The 15,405-nt window shown below is 47.0% G+C and overlaps 1 protein-coding gene across 6 annotated transcripts in view; it reads right to left on the bottom strand.

Moving 5' to 3' along the window:
- MCPH1 (microcephalin 1) overlaps positions 1–15,405 on the bottom strand; it is a 188,071-nt gene that overhangs the window by 164,839 nt on the left and 7,827 nt on the right. For 5 of the 6 annotated variants that reach the window (XM_074353774.1, XM_074353777.1, XM_074353775.1 and 2 more), the window contains exons 4-6: positions 3,976–4,063; positions 2,124–2,238; positions 445–588 (exon numbers count right to left, since the gene is read on the bottom strand). In XM_074353774.1, the coding sequence (XP_074209875.1) occupies positions 445–588; positions 2,124–2,238; positions 3,976–4,063 (347 nt within the window). Of the gene's footprint in view, positions 1–444; positions 589–2,123; positions 2,239–3,975; positions 4,064–7,127; positions 7,220–15,405 lie in introns of all 6 variants that reach the window. The other variant, XM_045515531.2, reaches the window with a different exon arrangement.

Raw genomic sequence — 15,405 nt, 5'->3', positions numbered from 1 at the left:
CATCCAGGACATCAATGTTTAACAACTAGGGTCACAGATGTTCTCTTCAAAGGCTACACATGCAACAGACCAGAAATAAAACAGACATTTTGGTCTCATATTCAAAGATTTTTTTTAAGGAGACTTAAAAGGATACTTTTTTGAGAATGCTTAAGCAGCGATTATAAAATGAAAACAAACCAAGATATAAGGAAGGTGAGCACAGAGAAAACTTTCAGTTGTTGATTTCAAACTGTGCTGAAGGCAGTAAAGTAGCAGAATTAACACTGCAAAGTAAAAATCTTAATAAAGTACAAGATTTTATGGAAGAAAACTGAAACAGGTAAAAAAACTGGTAGAATCAGGAAACTAACTAAAACATCTATGTGACAGAGGAAAACCTCTTTCCACCACCATTTAACCACCTATTTCACAACTGTCACCGTATGAAACGCAGGCACTCACAGGTCGGGGAAAGGTTTTCCCGCTTCTCCTTCATCTCCTGCAGCCTCTCCCGCATTGCACTGCAGCGGCCGCTGCAGATTTTAATGCTGGGACTGTACATCAAGGAGCCGTTAGATTCAAATAAGAGAACAGGCACATCGTTACCTGAAAATACACAAAAATCCAGTTTTAAGCTCAAAAAAATGCCTTCCTCCTTCAACGACATGATTTCTTTCAAGGACACCCTGCCCCCCCACTCCACAGCTTTCCTCTTCCCTTTCGACGCCATCACCTACTACCAGCACCACTTCACCCGCCACCATGGCCGTGATCCCCCACCACGACCTGCGGCCCCGTCTGCTTCGCCCTGAGGAGCACAACCCCTGCACCACCTCCTTCCACGGCCTCTGACCTGAGGCGTCAGGTAACAGGAGCCCCGTTAAAGATGACGAAACTGAGACACGGAGTTAAGAGAAGGGAAGGCCAGGATGCAATCTGGTTCCTGAGTGTGGATTCTACTCTGAGTATGTCTCCTTAGGATGACACTGAGGCATTTTAAACCTGGGTGGGGTGTCCAGGGAGCTGAGAGTTATAGCCTTCTGACTGAAGCACGGGAGGTGGAGGTGGGGAGAGAGTGGCTGGAAGGCCAGTCAAGAAGCTGCCATGACGCTCCCGTGAGGCTGGCGTGGGCTCTGAAGAGGAGCAGAGGAGGAGTCAGGAGAGCGCTTAAGAGCAGGGTCTGGGGGTCCTGGTGGGTGAGGGGTGTCAGGGCAGACAGATGCCAAGGAGAATCTGTGTTTCTGTCTGAAGCAGCGCCACACGGTCAGTGCCGCTTTGGTAGGGAGGGACCAGTGTGGCACAGAGAGAAAGAGACCTGATCCATCGGGCAAGGGAGGGGTGAAGCACAAAACAAAGGGCACAGGCAGCTCTGGGAACCGTCCGGCAGCGCTCACAGGCTGTACGTCCCAGTCAGCTGTGCTGCGTCACCACTGACAGACTTAAAACTTAAAGCAAAGCCTGCTAATTCTGTGTGAATAATTCCAGAACACAGAGCAGAGACTTTATGTCACAGCAATACAGACTAAAACAGAGGGAAAAACTGGAGGAATTACTGCTTTCTATTTCTACGCTGTGCAGTATAGTTACCAAGACTGCCCACCTGTATCAGTGACGGGTCAGGATTGGTCTGAAACACGAAACTCAGAGAATAGTGAAAAAGACCAAAAAAAAGCAATACTAAAAACACATTAAAGTACTTTCAAGTTTGATGATGTTTGAAAGTATTTTTCCAAATCATTAAAAGAATGTGTCATCTAACATTTGCCTATTTTGGGTAACAAAACAAAAAGACCAAGTATTGGGTAAAAATACAAATTATATATAAAACAAAGCAGAAATAAGTAGGGATTTACTTCAATAGGGATAACCAATCAAAGCTCATATTTCTCCTGGAATCATTCGTGAAAACATTAAGTTCTCTCAGTCTGATGAATGGCTCGGACTCCGTGATGGGCAGGTTCAACGCGTGGCCCCACCACGGCTGCAGGGGAGTGTCGTGCAGGCGGCTCGCACCTCTCCTACCTGCCCTGTTAAAACGACTGCGGTCCCCGAGCTCCGTCCCCCGGGACGCACCGGCCGCCAGGCAAGTCAGCCCAGCACAAACACAAGCGCCAAGGACCAGCCTGCACCACGCAGCTTACCCAGAGTTGTTTTCTGCTGCTGGAGCGCTTTCGCCATTTTCTCAAATTTCTTTTGCAGTCTTTTATCATTCTCTGGTGTTTTAGGAATAAAATCTTTGGGCTGCATACACTTGCGCTGTACAGAAAGGACATAAAAATTAATAGTGTACCGCAACTCTGTAAGACAGGAACAGAGGCCTCTCACGCACACTCCTGACACCTTTTGTAACAGCAACAATAAAACCTTCTTAAAGAGGCATGTCTTGCACTGTATGCAAATTGGAAATACCAATTGCCTGCAACTACAAAAATACGGACAGAATTTTAAGACTGAATCACGGCTACATGTTAAGTGGTTAGGTTTTCTGAGGCATTTTCAGGATCCCAGCATTCTTAGTTCCCATGAAGGTTCTTTAGTCAAGTTTAACTTGCAACTGCACTTGGAAAAGAGAAGGAAAGGGAATGCTTTTACGGATAAACACAACTTAAGTGGTGAAGGGTATGAGCAGACATTATTGATGTTTCAGAATTGGAATAATTTCAAAGATGAATAAAATCCAGCCTTGGGCAGAGTGTCAAAAACAGATGCTCCTGTACACTACGGGAGGGGCCGTGGAGTCCATTTCCAGATAGTCCACTTGCACAGATAAACTCAAATACGTCACCTAAACAACATACTTAATAGAAACTGTCAATGATCTAAGGCTGCATGAACCTAAGACACAGCTACACTGTGTAACACGGAGCAGGAGAAAGTGCAGCCATGTACACACTGACATAAAAAGTGAAAACACGGTTAAGTGAAGAAAAAGCAGCCCACCAAATAGTACACGTGACGTAGGAGCCCCATTCATATAAAACGCCTGTGTGTGCATGTGTGCAACACACACGTACTGAAGGCCATCCGACCCGCAAGGACCCGAGTCAAAGTGCTTACTCCGAGAGAAGGGAAATTAAAAGAATCTGCCTGATCTGTGCTTACACAATGTATTACAGTGAGAATGCGCTCTTATTGTTGATGCGTTTAAAATAAAAACTTCTTAAAACAGTAGACACGGCTACTGCTTATCTATGACAGAATCTTGAAACGTTCTCTTTCACTACCATCCGGTGAGACCAAGACGGAGACTGAGGTGAGGTTCCCATCGCTACACTGGTGAGTTCCGGCTTCTCTGAGATGAAATGTAGTGGAGATACAGGATTTACTATTTTCATGGAATCTGGAGGCCGCAGGAATGTCTCCTGTAACCTACAGGAAATGTACAGTCCTGCTCTGCCTGACGCAGTTTGGAGAGTCTGCAGATCCTTGCTCCAACAGGGATTCTCATGTGACAACAAAGTGACGGATCCACCTCAGTGGACTCATTTATCCACAAATCCAGAAATCAATTAAACTTTTAAATAATAAAAACCTTAAAGGGTTATAGTTCAAAGGTGAATCAGACCTCAAATGAAAGCAGTATCTTTGTATCTGCACAGATTTTCTATAATAAATAACTTTATATACTCGGCTGTTTCAGCTTCAGACTTTGAGATTTTCCAGCCCCACAGATGAAATGTATTTTACTAGAGACGTAACACCCTGAATTCTGAAGGAGTTACCAGAGCACCTAAATGCACGCTGGTCTCTTGGCAACTCTGAGCTTTCCACTGGCCAAACACAGTCTCTTCTATTTCTTACAAATCACATTAAAGCATTCGTGGGATAAAATAATCTCTATAACATGTTAAAAAAGAAGTGTGAAAAGACCAGTATCATCAATTGCAATGTTTAAGACAACTCCTGAATGTTTTTCTAAAGTTTGATTTTCTAGGAATAAAAAAGAGAATAAATTCCTGATGGCCACGGTCCACACTGAAGTGGAGTACTTACTTTTCTCTTAATTAGGCTCGGGAAGTGCTCGTTAGTGCTGGCCGCGGGGTACAGCGCCTCGTCCACGTGCGCGCCGGCTGTCCTGCATCTGGGGAATTACAGCAGAGTCGTGAGTGTGTCCCCGCTGCCGCCACACAGCCTTGACCTGCATGCGCGTCAGTCAGCAACTTAAGACAGCCCGCGCAGGCCACGTTAACAGGCCCATTGTTACCAAACACTAAAGGCAATACAAATTCAGCTTTCCAGATCTTCTCTACGTGAGTAAGGGAAGTGAGCAGCAGATACAGGAAGTACAATTTTTATGCAATAATTTCAGACTTGTAACACGTCAAGATGCTCAGTGTGTGGCACTCATAAAGGTATAAACACATGCCACAGCCCTCTTGGTGCAGGCTGTTGTCCCATTGGCGTGCAATCTCCATTCTTAAAGTGAGACATACTTTACTGCACAATTCTGTACACACACGTTCCTAGAATTTCCTTTTCATTCTTAGCTTTCTACATCAGTAGGGATATATTCTTCCTCATTCTTTTTTTTTTATTGCACTGTAATTTAAGTGTATTTCCAACCAGCATTTGCATACTAAATGTTGAACAGTGACACGTGGCTGTGAATCTCAGCATGCAGACAGAAGACCCCGACGCGAGCTCAGAACTACTGTTACTTGGTAAGAACACATCCCTGCCTCCCACTCCTCATGAGCACAGGGCAGAGTCAGAGACACAACATGAGTCACCCTGCACATCAAACGCAGAAGCAGATGTGAGAATGCAACTGTCTTCTGTTAAGCCAGATGTGAACAAAATTTCCAAAGCTGTAAAAATGTAAAGAATGCAGCACAATCACTGGGACAAGCAAAGGACAAGAAGGCAGAGCAGAGGTCAGACAGCAAGGTGACAGGACAGGGTCAGGAGGGCCACCACCCGATGGAGCCAGCACGAGGGAGCAGGTCTGGGGACTCAGGTCTTCTGTCTAGAAGAGCAGAGACAAAAGGCAGCGATCGAAGTGAACTGGGCTGTGACTTGGGGACAACACACACCCTCACGTTATGAAGTGAATGAAAAGGAGTCAGGAGACAGTGACACAGGCCAGGCCGGTGTCGCAAAGGCTCCATGGCATAAGGAGTGTGAGGGGCCCTGGACAGGTCACTGAGGGACAAGCTCCAGGACAGGGACACTGAGACCAGGGCTACTGGGGTAGGAGACGCCCAAGATTTCAGCAAAGCCTGGGAGGCTGGGCCAGGGATCCTGGACTGGGCAACACTCAGGATAAGAACAGAGTGTGCCTGACCCCTGGTTAAATCTGGCCAGCTGAGCACTTACGTTTTTCTCTCTTCTCCCTAAAGCCCCAATCAAATGACAGTAAAGGAAAACAAAACAACAGAAATAAAGAGTAGGTAAGAGGTGTCTGGGGACCTGAAACAAACAGAAGCCCCAGCCCGGCAGTTTGGGGATGGGGGGTAGGGCAGGGGAGAGCGAACAGGAAGGGTGGGAGTCCTCCCCTCACAGCCAGAGGGGCTTGGGAGGGAGGCGAGGGTGGGTGTGAGCAGAGGCAGCCTCGCTCCTGACTACGCCCCACTCGCCCCTCCAGCAAACGCCCCACTCGCCCCTCCAGCAAAGCAGAGGCCCTGGGCTCTGCTCTCAGACAATGTCTCTGGTCCAGAGACACCCCGGACCACAGACACCAGGCCCAGCTCAGGCAGGACCAACCTTCACAGGAAAGGAAATGTATTTGTGGTGCGTTTTCAGATACAGCTAAAAACCACATCCACAGTCATAATGGCATCAACAAAACAACTGATTTAATTGATCACATGCACTGGAATAATGAGAGGGTAAGAGTCCTGGGGGAGGGTGTGCACACAGCAGACGCACGCACACGGGGTGGGGTCCCCCGAAGGCAGCTGGGTGGAAACCAAGCCCTCGCTTCCACTTCAGGAAGTCACTAGATAACGCTGAGAACCATCAAGGCAGCAGAGAAGCCCCGTTAATTAGCAGTCTGGAGGGAAGTCAGAGTTCCAGAAGGAGCCACACGAGCAGAGGCGTTGCCTCCGGGGAATAGGAATGGGTTAACAGGGGACAAGTGTGTTCACTATAAACCTCGTAAGACTAGTTGATTTTCTGGTGGTGGTGGTGGTGGGTGTGTGTGTGTGTTGCCGGGGGGGGGGGCTCTCTTCATAACAGGACAGGGAAGGGAAACCAAGTTTAGGAGCAGCTGGAAATGACAACAAGCTCAGATCTGGATGTATTTATTTATACCCAGGGACTCGCCCAGCGCCTCCATCCTGCACACGCCGGGGATGTCCTGGGATGAGGATGGATGTAGTGAAGCTCCACTCCTGAGGCCAGGCCTGAGGGAGCACGTCTGTCCCAAAGCGTCCTATCCTCACCAGATGCCAGCACTGTCGACCGCCTGCCTGGGGGCCTCCTGGGGCACATGCCCCGCCCACCGCAGTGACCCTCCCTCCCCCGGGCGCCCATCCTCCTCCGTCCTCCTTCATGTCTCTCTCGCCTCAGCTCAAAGCTCACCGCCTCCAAGAGGCCTCCCCAAGCACCTGGTCCAAGCACGGTAACCGACTCCAGTGGCCCTCCTGGACCTTTAAGGACCTCAAGCAAGTCTTCCTGCACTTACAAAACTCATTTTCCTCATTAAAAGTGTGTCCCATGAAAGCAGGAAACACGCCTGCTGAGTCAGAGCTGTAACCCCAATGCCTGACAGAGTAAGCACTCGAAAAGATTTTCTGAACAATGAGTAAACTGTAGAAAGACGAACACTTCTGACCTCCTTATCTTACAGCATACATGTAAGCACATACCAAAAAATATACATATATAGCTCACAACAGATCACAGAACTACACACAAAAGCTAAAACTATAAAGCTCCTAAAAGAAAATGCACTAAAAAATTCATGATTGTCAAGCAGGCAAAGACACTTAGAATATCGAAAACAAAGCACAAAAGAAAATGAAAAACTGGACTTCAACAAAAGACTTGAAATGCTTTGAAAGACATGATAAAGAAAGAAAAAGATAAAGCACAAGATTTAAACCAAAGACAATACACAAACAGTCACCAAGCTCGTTAGCCTATGTTCAGCAGTAGTCGTCAGGGGAATACAAACTAAAACCAGATGAGATCCTCAAACTTATGGTTAATTGATTTTTGACAAGAGGCCAACATAAGCCATTGGGGAAAGAACAAGTCTTTTCAACAAATGGTGCTGGGACAACTGTAGGACAACCTACACAAAAAAGAATGAAATTAGACCCCTACCTCGTACCACACGCTAAAGATAACTCAAAATGCATCAAAGATCTACATGTAAGAGTTAAAACCATAAAATTCTTAGGAAAAAAGAAGTAAATCTTTGTGATCCTGGTTTTGGCGGTAATTTTTTAAATGAAACCAAAGCACAAAGAAACAAACAAAAATATACTAGACTTCATCAAAATTAAAACCTTTTTGCTTCAAAGGAAACTGTAAAGGAGATGTAAAAACCTGCAGAATGGGAGAAAATATTTGCAAATCGTGTATGATATGGATACACGTGACATACCCATACGATGGAATACTCCATGAGAAATGAGGAGATTCTGACACATGCTACAACGTGGAGGGATCGGGAAAACACTACGTTATGAGAAAGAAGCCAGGCCCAAAGCCCACATACAGTGTGGTTCTGTTACACAAGATGTCCAGAACAGGCAAACCCATAGGGATAGGGAGGAGACCAGTGGCTGCCCTGGGCTGGGGGCGTGGGGACCAGGGATGTAAAAGTTTCATTCTGAGGTGGTGACAACGCTTCAACTGATTGTGCCGGTGCTTGCACAACTCTGCAAATACATCAAAACCCACTGAATTGCGCACCTTAAATGAGGGGGTTATATCCATCATCAAAGCAAAAACAAAACCATCAGTACCACTACATATCCACTGGAATGGCTAGAAGTCAAGATTGAGAAATTCCAAGTGGCGGTAAAGATGTGGGGCAAGTGAAGACTGACGCCCTGCTGGCAGGAATGGAAAATTACACAACCGCCTTGGACAACAGTCTGGGTATCGATCCAGGAGAAGTGAAGACACACAAGGTCACAAACATGACTGATCACAGAACCTGAGTCCCAACAACCAAAAACTGAAAACTACCCAAACATCCATTAACAGGTGAATGGATGAACAAACTGGTACATGCGTGCAACAATACTACTCAGCTGTTAAACGAAATTACTGATACATATACATCCACAAGGATAAATCTCAAAAACATCACGTTGAACAAAAGCAGGCACAACACAATACACATCGGATGACTCCATTTACACAGGATGCTACAACAGGCAAAGCAAACTGATCGATTGTGACAAACCTGGTGGGGGGAGAAGGCAGGGAAGCTGACTTACAAGGGATGTGGGAAACTATCAGGTGATGAAAATGTTCTTTATTTTGATGGTGGTGGCAGTAACAAGGGTAAGTATGTTTGTCAAAGTTCAATAAACTATACACTTAAAATAGGACTATTTCATTTTATGTAAATAATATTTTTATAAAGTTGAACTTTAAAAAACAAACTAATGACTGAAGCCTGTAGGAAGCCCACAGTTAAGGGGTGGGCAGAATAATGGATCTACTGAAAGGGACGAGAAGCAGGCAGCAAGGATGGGAAGGACCAGGAGAGAGGCTTCTCTCTCTTTCATGATCCTGCGATTACCAATTTTCACCTGGAGCAGTGCTTACCAGCTTCTCTCAAGTGAAACATCCCCTATTTCCCACTGTTAGAAGCATCAAGATAGCGGAAAAGAGGCTGCTGGATCGGGGGAGAAGACCCGCCTAACCCCGCCATCACATACAAGACGCTTAAACCACAGTCATCACCACCACGAGGCTCAGCCAGCTCTCGGAAGCCTCCCTCCAGCCCTGGTGGGTAAGTGCTACTGGTTTCCTCCCATTTCACATCTGAGGAAACTGAGGCTCACAGAAGATCATCTGCCCAAGTTTACAGAACTGTCAGTCTCCTCTACTAGTCTGTCTCTGGGAGAGCTTGACCCAGGGTGACAGGGGCACCTGCCCCAAGGACTCACGCTGCAGGGGCACACAGGCCTCGAGCCTGGGCTGACGCCGGTCCTTCCGTGGCATCATGTGTGCTGGCGTGCTGGGGAAACACTGAAGCCACTACATCAAAACCACGTTTATCACCAGGCACTCAGTCAAAGTCTACTGAATAAACAGAAGAGGATCACCAGCTGGGTGTCTTGTTTTTCTTCAGAAATATAAAATGGTAACATCATTCCCCCACCTAGTGGTGCAGAAGAGAAGTGTTTCAAGAGACGGCCCTAAAAACAGAACCAACTTTCTACCTCATTTTCCAACGACTGCCCCCAGAGCCAGGGAAGCAGGGCAGCACTTCGGGAAGCCCGGCCTGGATCCTGCCGAAGGGCTTGCCCCTTGGAGCCCGGAATCTCAGCGCGGCTCACCCACTCTCGGGATGAGCCCTAACCAGACCTGGATCCCCGGTTCCCAGCCCAGTCAGGAGTTGTTCAACAAGTGTCTTAATCCCTGTACAGAAGGGCTGGGCACTCAGGGGAGAGAAAAACGGATGACATCTTGTGAAGGACACCACTGGGCAGAAGAGTTCAAGTCCTGCACCCGCCCCTCCCAGGGGCCGAGGGAGGACCCGAAGCTCAGGTGACAGCACAGGGAGCAGAGGGGAGCGGGGAGGAGGTGCAGCCAGGGGTTGAGCACACACCCTCCGCCATGGCCCCAGAGCCGAACCTTCCAGCACGCATCACCGTGCTGCTCTCTGGGAAGTGCTCAGAGAAGAGGGAGCATTTGAACAAGGCTGTAAGGAAAGAAATTTACTGACTGAATGTGAGGGAGGGGCACTGGAGGGAAATAAACAGCAAGTAACAGAGGGGTGCCCGGGATGCCGAGGAGAGACCCGGCGGCTGCTGCTGAGTCCCTCTGGCTCTCCTGCACAGATCAGAAGCACGTTAGCATGCTCACCTCTGTTCACTCATCTTCAAACCACAGGATGGTCGTGACAGGGAGACAGGAAAACCTTCCGAACAGTAACCAGATGGGGAGAGTTTAGGGTAATACACGCCCCGACCCCCACTGTCCACTGGTTTTCTTCTAAAGACTGACCCGAGGTCACGGGTCCCCAGGCCCTGCTCCCGCCACCCCCGTGCGCTCTGTCTGGCCACGCTGGCCCCCAGCGGCTCCTCCACCATAAGCCTACCCCACGGCCTCTGGGTGAAAAGGCTGACCAGCTCCATCCTGAACTGTAGCAGGGCACCTGCCTCTGGGACAGTACAAATGGGGACGATCTCTGTCACTGATCTGATGCCTGACTGGATTTATGAAACCCCGGTACACATGCCTTGGTCCGTCACAAGTATCTCTTTTCTTTTTTTTAATTGCTCCGTGTCCTCAGCAGTGTCAAGTATTTCCGTCCAGAGTGAAATAAGGCTTTCAACGCAGAGGATTCTGGCTAGTGTTGAAGCCGAGATACACGGTAGAGAGAGGTGGGGACTACTCTGCCTCCCCGTACCCACTTACTGTCAAATGCCGTGCAGAGGGGACCCAGGACAGCAAAGCCAGTGTCTGACATTGAGGTGACCTTTCCCCAACATGCTTGAAACAGTAAAACCGCCTGACAACCTCGGTGCCTGTTTACGACGCGCATAAGCTGGTAGGAAAGGCGTCTGGGCTGGAAGTACAGGTATCCGTGGGGCACCTGTACGAGTCACCACACACGGATGGCTACAGAAATAAACGCACGGCAGGGACACACACAGGTCACTAACTCCATCCACAAGATGGGTGGGGAAGGCAGTGAGCATGACCACAACCCAGATTCTGGGTTCAAACACTACTTTCCACTAAAAGGAACCAGGGCTCCTTGGAGAAAAGGCTGAATCCAAGGCTGGGAAAGAGAAAGTACAAGCTGAGCCTGGATTAAATTCTTCCAGAAGAGAAAAGAAGTGTTCTGGGAATGTTGGAAAAATGAGAAAATAGCACAGGAGTCAACTTGAATGGCCCACCAGCAGCCAGTGGGGGACAATTCAAACCTTAAAAGGAGCAATGACAGTAATGGATTGTAACCCAATGGGTAAAAAAGACGCGTGTGCACACATGCACACACACTCACACACACACTGATGAGGGACAGTTACTCACGCAGTCTGAAAGGCCCTCCTTCGAAGGCCACACTAATTAACGGCCAGGGGGGCATACTCACCCCGGAGGAGGGCCCGGGAGGCAGCACTGTGCCCCGAAAGGAGCCTACCTATCAGCGCCCCCCCCGGGTCTTCCCTCAGGTCATCTCACCAGGAAGACCGTCCCCACTGAGGGCACCTCGTAGCACCACCCGTGACTTCCGACAGCATCAGAGGCACGAAGGCCAACGACAGACTGAGGAGCGGCTGCAGAGGGAGAAAGACAGGAGACACCAACCAGACGCAGGGGGCTTCTGGGGGCGTAGGCGGCTGTCTAGTGCGTGACTGGAACAGCCCGTGAGATCATCGTGGCTGTGCGAGGAAACGAGCCTGTTGGTAGGAAACACTAAATGCAGGGGTGAGGGACGCACTCAAACAGGCAAGGACATCATCACCCACAACTGTGCTCCAGTTACCTGTGACTGTGTACAAAATGTTCCTCTGTCATCAACCTTCAACAGAACTCAGACCTGACAGCCCAGCTGACCTTCATTCCTCCCACCTTTATTTCTTCTTCCTTCAGTATGGAAATGTGTGTCCAAAGGAAATGTCAGAATTTTATCAATTAGTTAGACAGCTGTCTGCTCTTAGAAAGAACATACCCAGAAATAACCCAACAGAATGGGAATCTAGTGACACCTAGTGAGCTCGCATATTTCATGAAGTTCACACTCAGAGGGAAATAGCAGCGATGGCCTATTAACGAAAGAATGGACACACGGCATACAAAGTGAAGGTCAGTTTGGCTGTTACCTCTAAGTTCTGTCAAAGGAAGTTCAAGTTCAAGTTCATTAAAAATCAAGGAAACGCAGATGAAATCAACTTTATCCCTTCACCTACAAAGTAGGAAAGATTAAAAAGGTGTGATAACTCACACTGCTAGAAGAATGGAATTCGGCACACTCTTTGCAGAACGCGTCCTGATAGCATCTATCCTAAGTTTGAACACGTAAGCCCTCTGCACCCGAGAGTCCATGTTCTGAACTTAAACCTATGGAAAGACTTAGATCTCTGCAAGAAGGTAATGTACACCAAGGGTTGATATTGGACTAGTTCTGAATGGAAAGAAAAAGGAGACGGGGAAAACATGATACTCACTAGGAGACAGGTTACATAAATTACTGGGTATTTATTACAAAAGACCATACACATGTTTTAAAAAAAGAGATATATCTCTATGCACAATGTGGAAAAATGTCATCTAATACACTGTTAACTAAAAAGTCGTATGTGCTTTCCATGAAAAAAAGACTATTTACGTGGATGTATATGTAAATATGGATGTATATATAAATATGAATGTATAAATGCATACATTTGCATGATTTATACACTCAGTTAAAAAAAAAACACCAAAACACTGAAACTATGTACTCTGAATTCTAACTGGCAGGCTTCCCCCAACCGCGGGGAGTCCTGGAAGGTAAGGCATGAGGTGGATTAAGTGGGGATTTTTCACTTTAAAAGCAAGCACATAGTTAAATATAAATACATTTAATTCAAAAGCAAGTTTTCAAGGCAGCAAAAGGAAATCTAAAAATCAATAATAGTTTGTACATAATAATTAAAAATCTGTGTTAACAACAAACAGTAAAAAACAAAGAAAATAATTTATATTAAAAATGTGATTAAGTTCACATTCAAGGGACCTTAAGAGACTGCTTTTGGGTCAAGTTACAATTATTTTGGAGAGTCTATGAGCCTCTTGGGTTAAGTGGGGGCAGAAATGGAGAAAAGGGATGAAGAGGAAGGAAATTAGGGGACAGCCCAGCAAATGAGCAGGACAGTAGGAGAAAGACTGCTGGTGAGAGGTCCTAGGTCAGGACCAGCTGGACCTCACTTCAGCACAGGAATGCCAGCTGTCAGCTTACACTTTTGCCCAAACTTCTCCATTAGCTTCAAGCTTTCAGTAAAGGTCGGTTTTTCTGTACCCCACCCCAAATGTGCCTGTACAACATTTTACAGCTCTGATACCTCCTCTCTTCATCAGCTGTTGGGACAAATACCTCCTGAGCACCTGCCATGTGCTAGATGCTCACTGGGAACACAACTGTGGAAGATGACAAACACGGAGGTTGTACTTATAGGGTTTACATTAAAATGGAAAAACAAAATGCATGATGAGGTAGGCAGGCAGGTAGACAGACAGACAAATGAACTAAGTTTTACCAGAACAAAAAGGACATAAGGGGCTGAGACAGGGAGTCACAAAGGGGGCTCTGCTACAGCTTGGGGGACAGAAGCACTTCCGGGGAAACGGCCCTGAAATGGGACCCGTGGCAAGAGCTGAGTTCAACCAGAGTGAAGCCGTGGCGGAGGAGGCGGAGCTCGAGGCAGCAGAGCTGAGAACTAAAGGTCTGCCTGAGGACAGAGCGTCGTGAAGCTACCAAGGCGGAAAGCGGTGCAGCTGAGGCTGGAACAGGCTGGAGTCAACCAAAGAGATGAGTCATCAGAGCTCCGAACAGCGGTCAGCAAACCGCTTCTGCAAGACAGCGAGTATCCTGCGCTTTGCCGGCCATCAGTCTCGGCCATGCTACTCCATTCTGCAGGAGAGAGCGAAGGCAGCCGTTCACAGTGCGATCAATGTGCCCACTGTGTTACTAACGGATGCTGAGATTTGGGGGTTTATGTAATTTTCATGGATCATGAGATAGTCTTGATTCCCTCCAAACCTTTAACACTGTGTAAACCACTGTGAGTTCATGGGTGATAAAGTGCTGCCTTTGCTGATGTACAAGACATGCAGGGAAAGGGAGACAGGCAAGGTGAGCGTTGTCTGGACGCGGGGTGGCGGCAGAGACAGGGACTCAGGAGAGTTCACCTGACATACAAGCAGTGGGCTGGGCCATTGTAATGGACTGGGCACATTCGGAGGGGAGGGAGAGGGGAGGGTTTCTGGGGCTTCACCCTGAGGAAAAACATCACAACCTCCATGGGAGTGGTAGTGATGGGTTGCTGCTGTCTTTCTGGCCAAAGGAACTGGGATAAAGAGTCAGGAAACTAAGGCACCAGGAATGACGCAAGGATCCAGGAAACAAAACACCAGAGAAGAGGAATCTCAGGTTCTGAGCATAAAAGTCCAAGTGCCTGGCTGCCCCCGACCTACCCGTCCACGGAGCAAACAAATCAGCCTGCAGCTAAGCTTGAAGAAGTGAACATACCCAAGCAAATGCCCAGCACAGGTCTTAAAACAACAGTCTGCAGTTTAAAGCTAAACAAACCAGCTGCTTACTAAAACCATCAATACCCTTTGGAGCAACAGGAAAGAACCTAACTTCACATACACCTATGACGTCCAAGATATAACCCAAAGTTGTCACACGGAAGAGCCAGGAAAATGTGACACATTCTCAAGAAAAAAAAAATCAATCAACAGATGCCAACCTCGAGATGCTAAAATGATAAGACAAGGAATGACTATAATTATCCTCTGCCAAGAAATGGAAAATACACTTGTAGTGAAAGACAGGAAAACTCAGCTGAAAAACAAAACTTGCAAACATAAGAAAGAGCCAAGAGGAAATGTCAGAACTGAAAAACACCTGAATGAAATAAATTTAATAAATGGACTTAATGACAGAATGGAGCTGATGGAGAAAAGAGTCAATGAACTTGAAGGAAGATCAACCTGGAGACTAAAAAGGTGACTAATAAATAGTGAACAAAAACCAGGGCATTAGGAACAAGGGTGAAAATTTCAAAAGCTGTATTAATTACACAGGATGACTGGCAAACTATGGCCTGCAGGCCACCCAGCCCTTAACGAGGTTTTTTAATAAGGTTTTGCTGCAACACGGCCACACTCACTTGTTTGCTCATTCTCCAGGGCTCCTTCCACACCAGGACAGTGAGTAGTTGAGTAAAGACCACGTGGCCCATGAAGCCTAAAAGGTTTACTATCTGGCCGTCTACAGAAACTTAGCCAATGCCCAATGTGTAGCTGATTCTAGTACCAGCAAAACAGGCAGAAAAGGCATCCAAAGAAATAACGGCCCTAACTAATCACGTTTTTAGAAAAATATATATAACCTTACATGTTAAGAAACTCAGCAAAATCCACACAAAATAAATTAAAAAGCACCATACCTAACCACTTATGTTAAACTTCTGAAAATCAAAGATAAGGAGAAAAACTGAAAAGAAGCCAGAGAAAAAGGACACATTACTTACAACGCAGAAACTATTTAACTAAGGGCTTCTCATGAGACACCAG

Source organism: Camelus bactrianus, chromosome 26, assembly GCF_048773025.1.
Source record: "Camelus bactrianus isolate YW-2024 breed Bactrian camel chromosome 26, ASM4877302v1, whole genome shotgun sequence".
NCBI lineage: Eukaryota > Metazoa > Chordata > Mammalia > Artiodactyla > Camelidae > Camelus > Camelus bactrianus.
The sequence above is the reverse complement of the archived record's forward strand: the minus strand, read 5'-3'. Positions and strand labels throughout refer to the sequence as shown.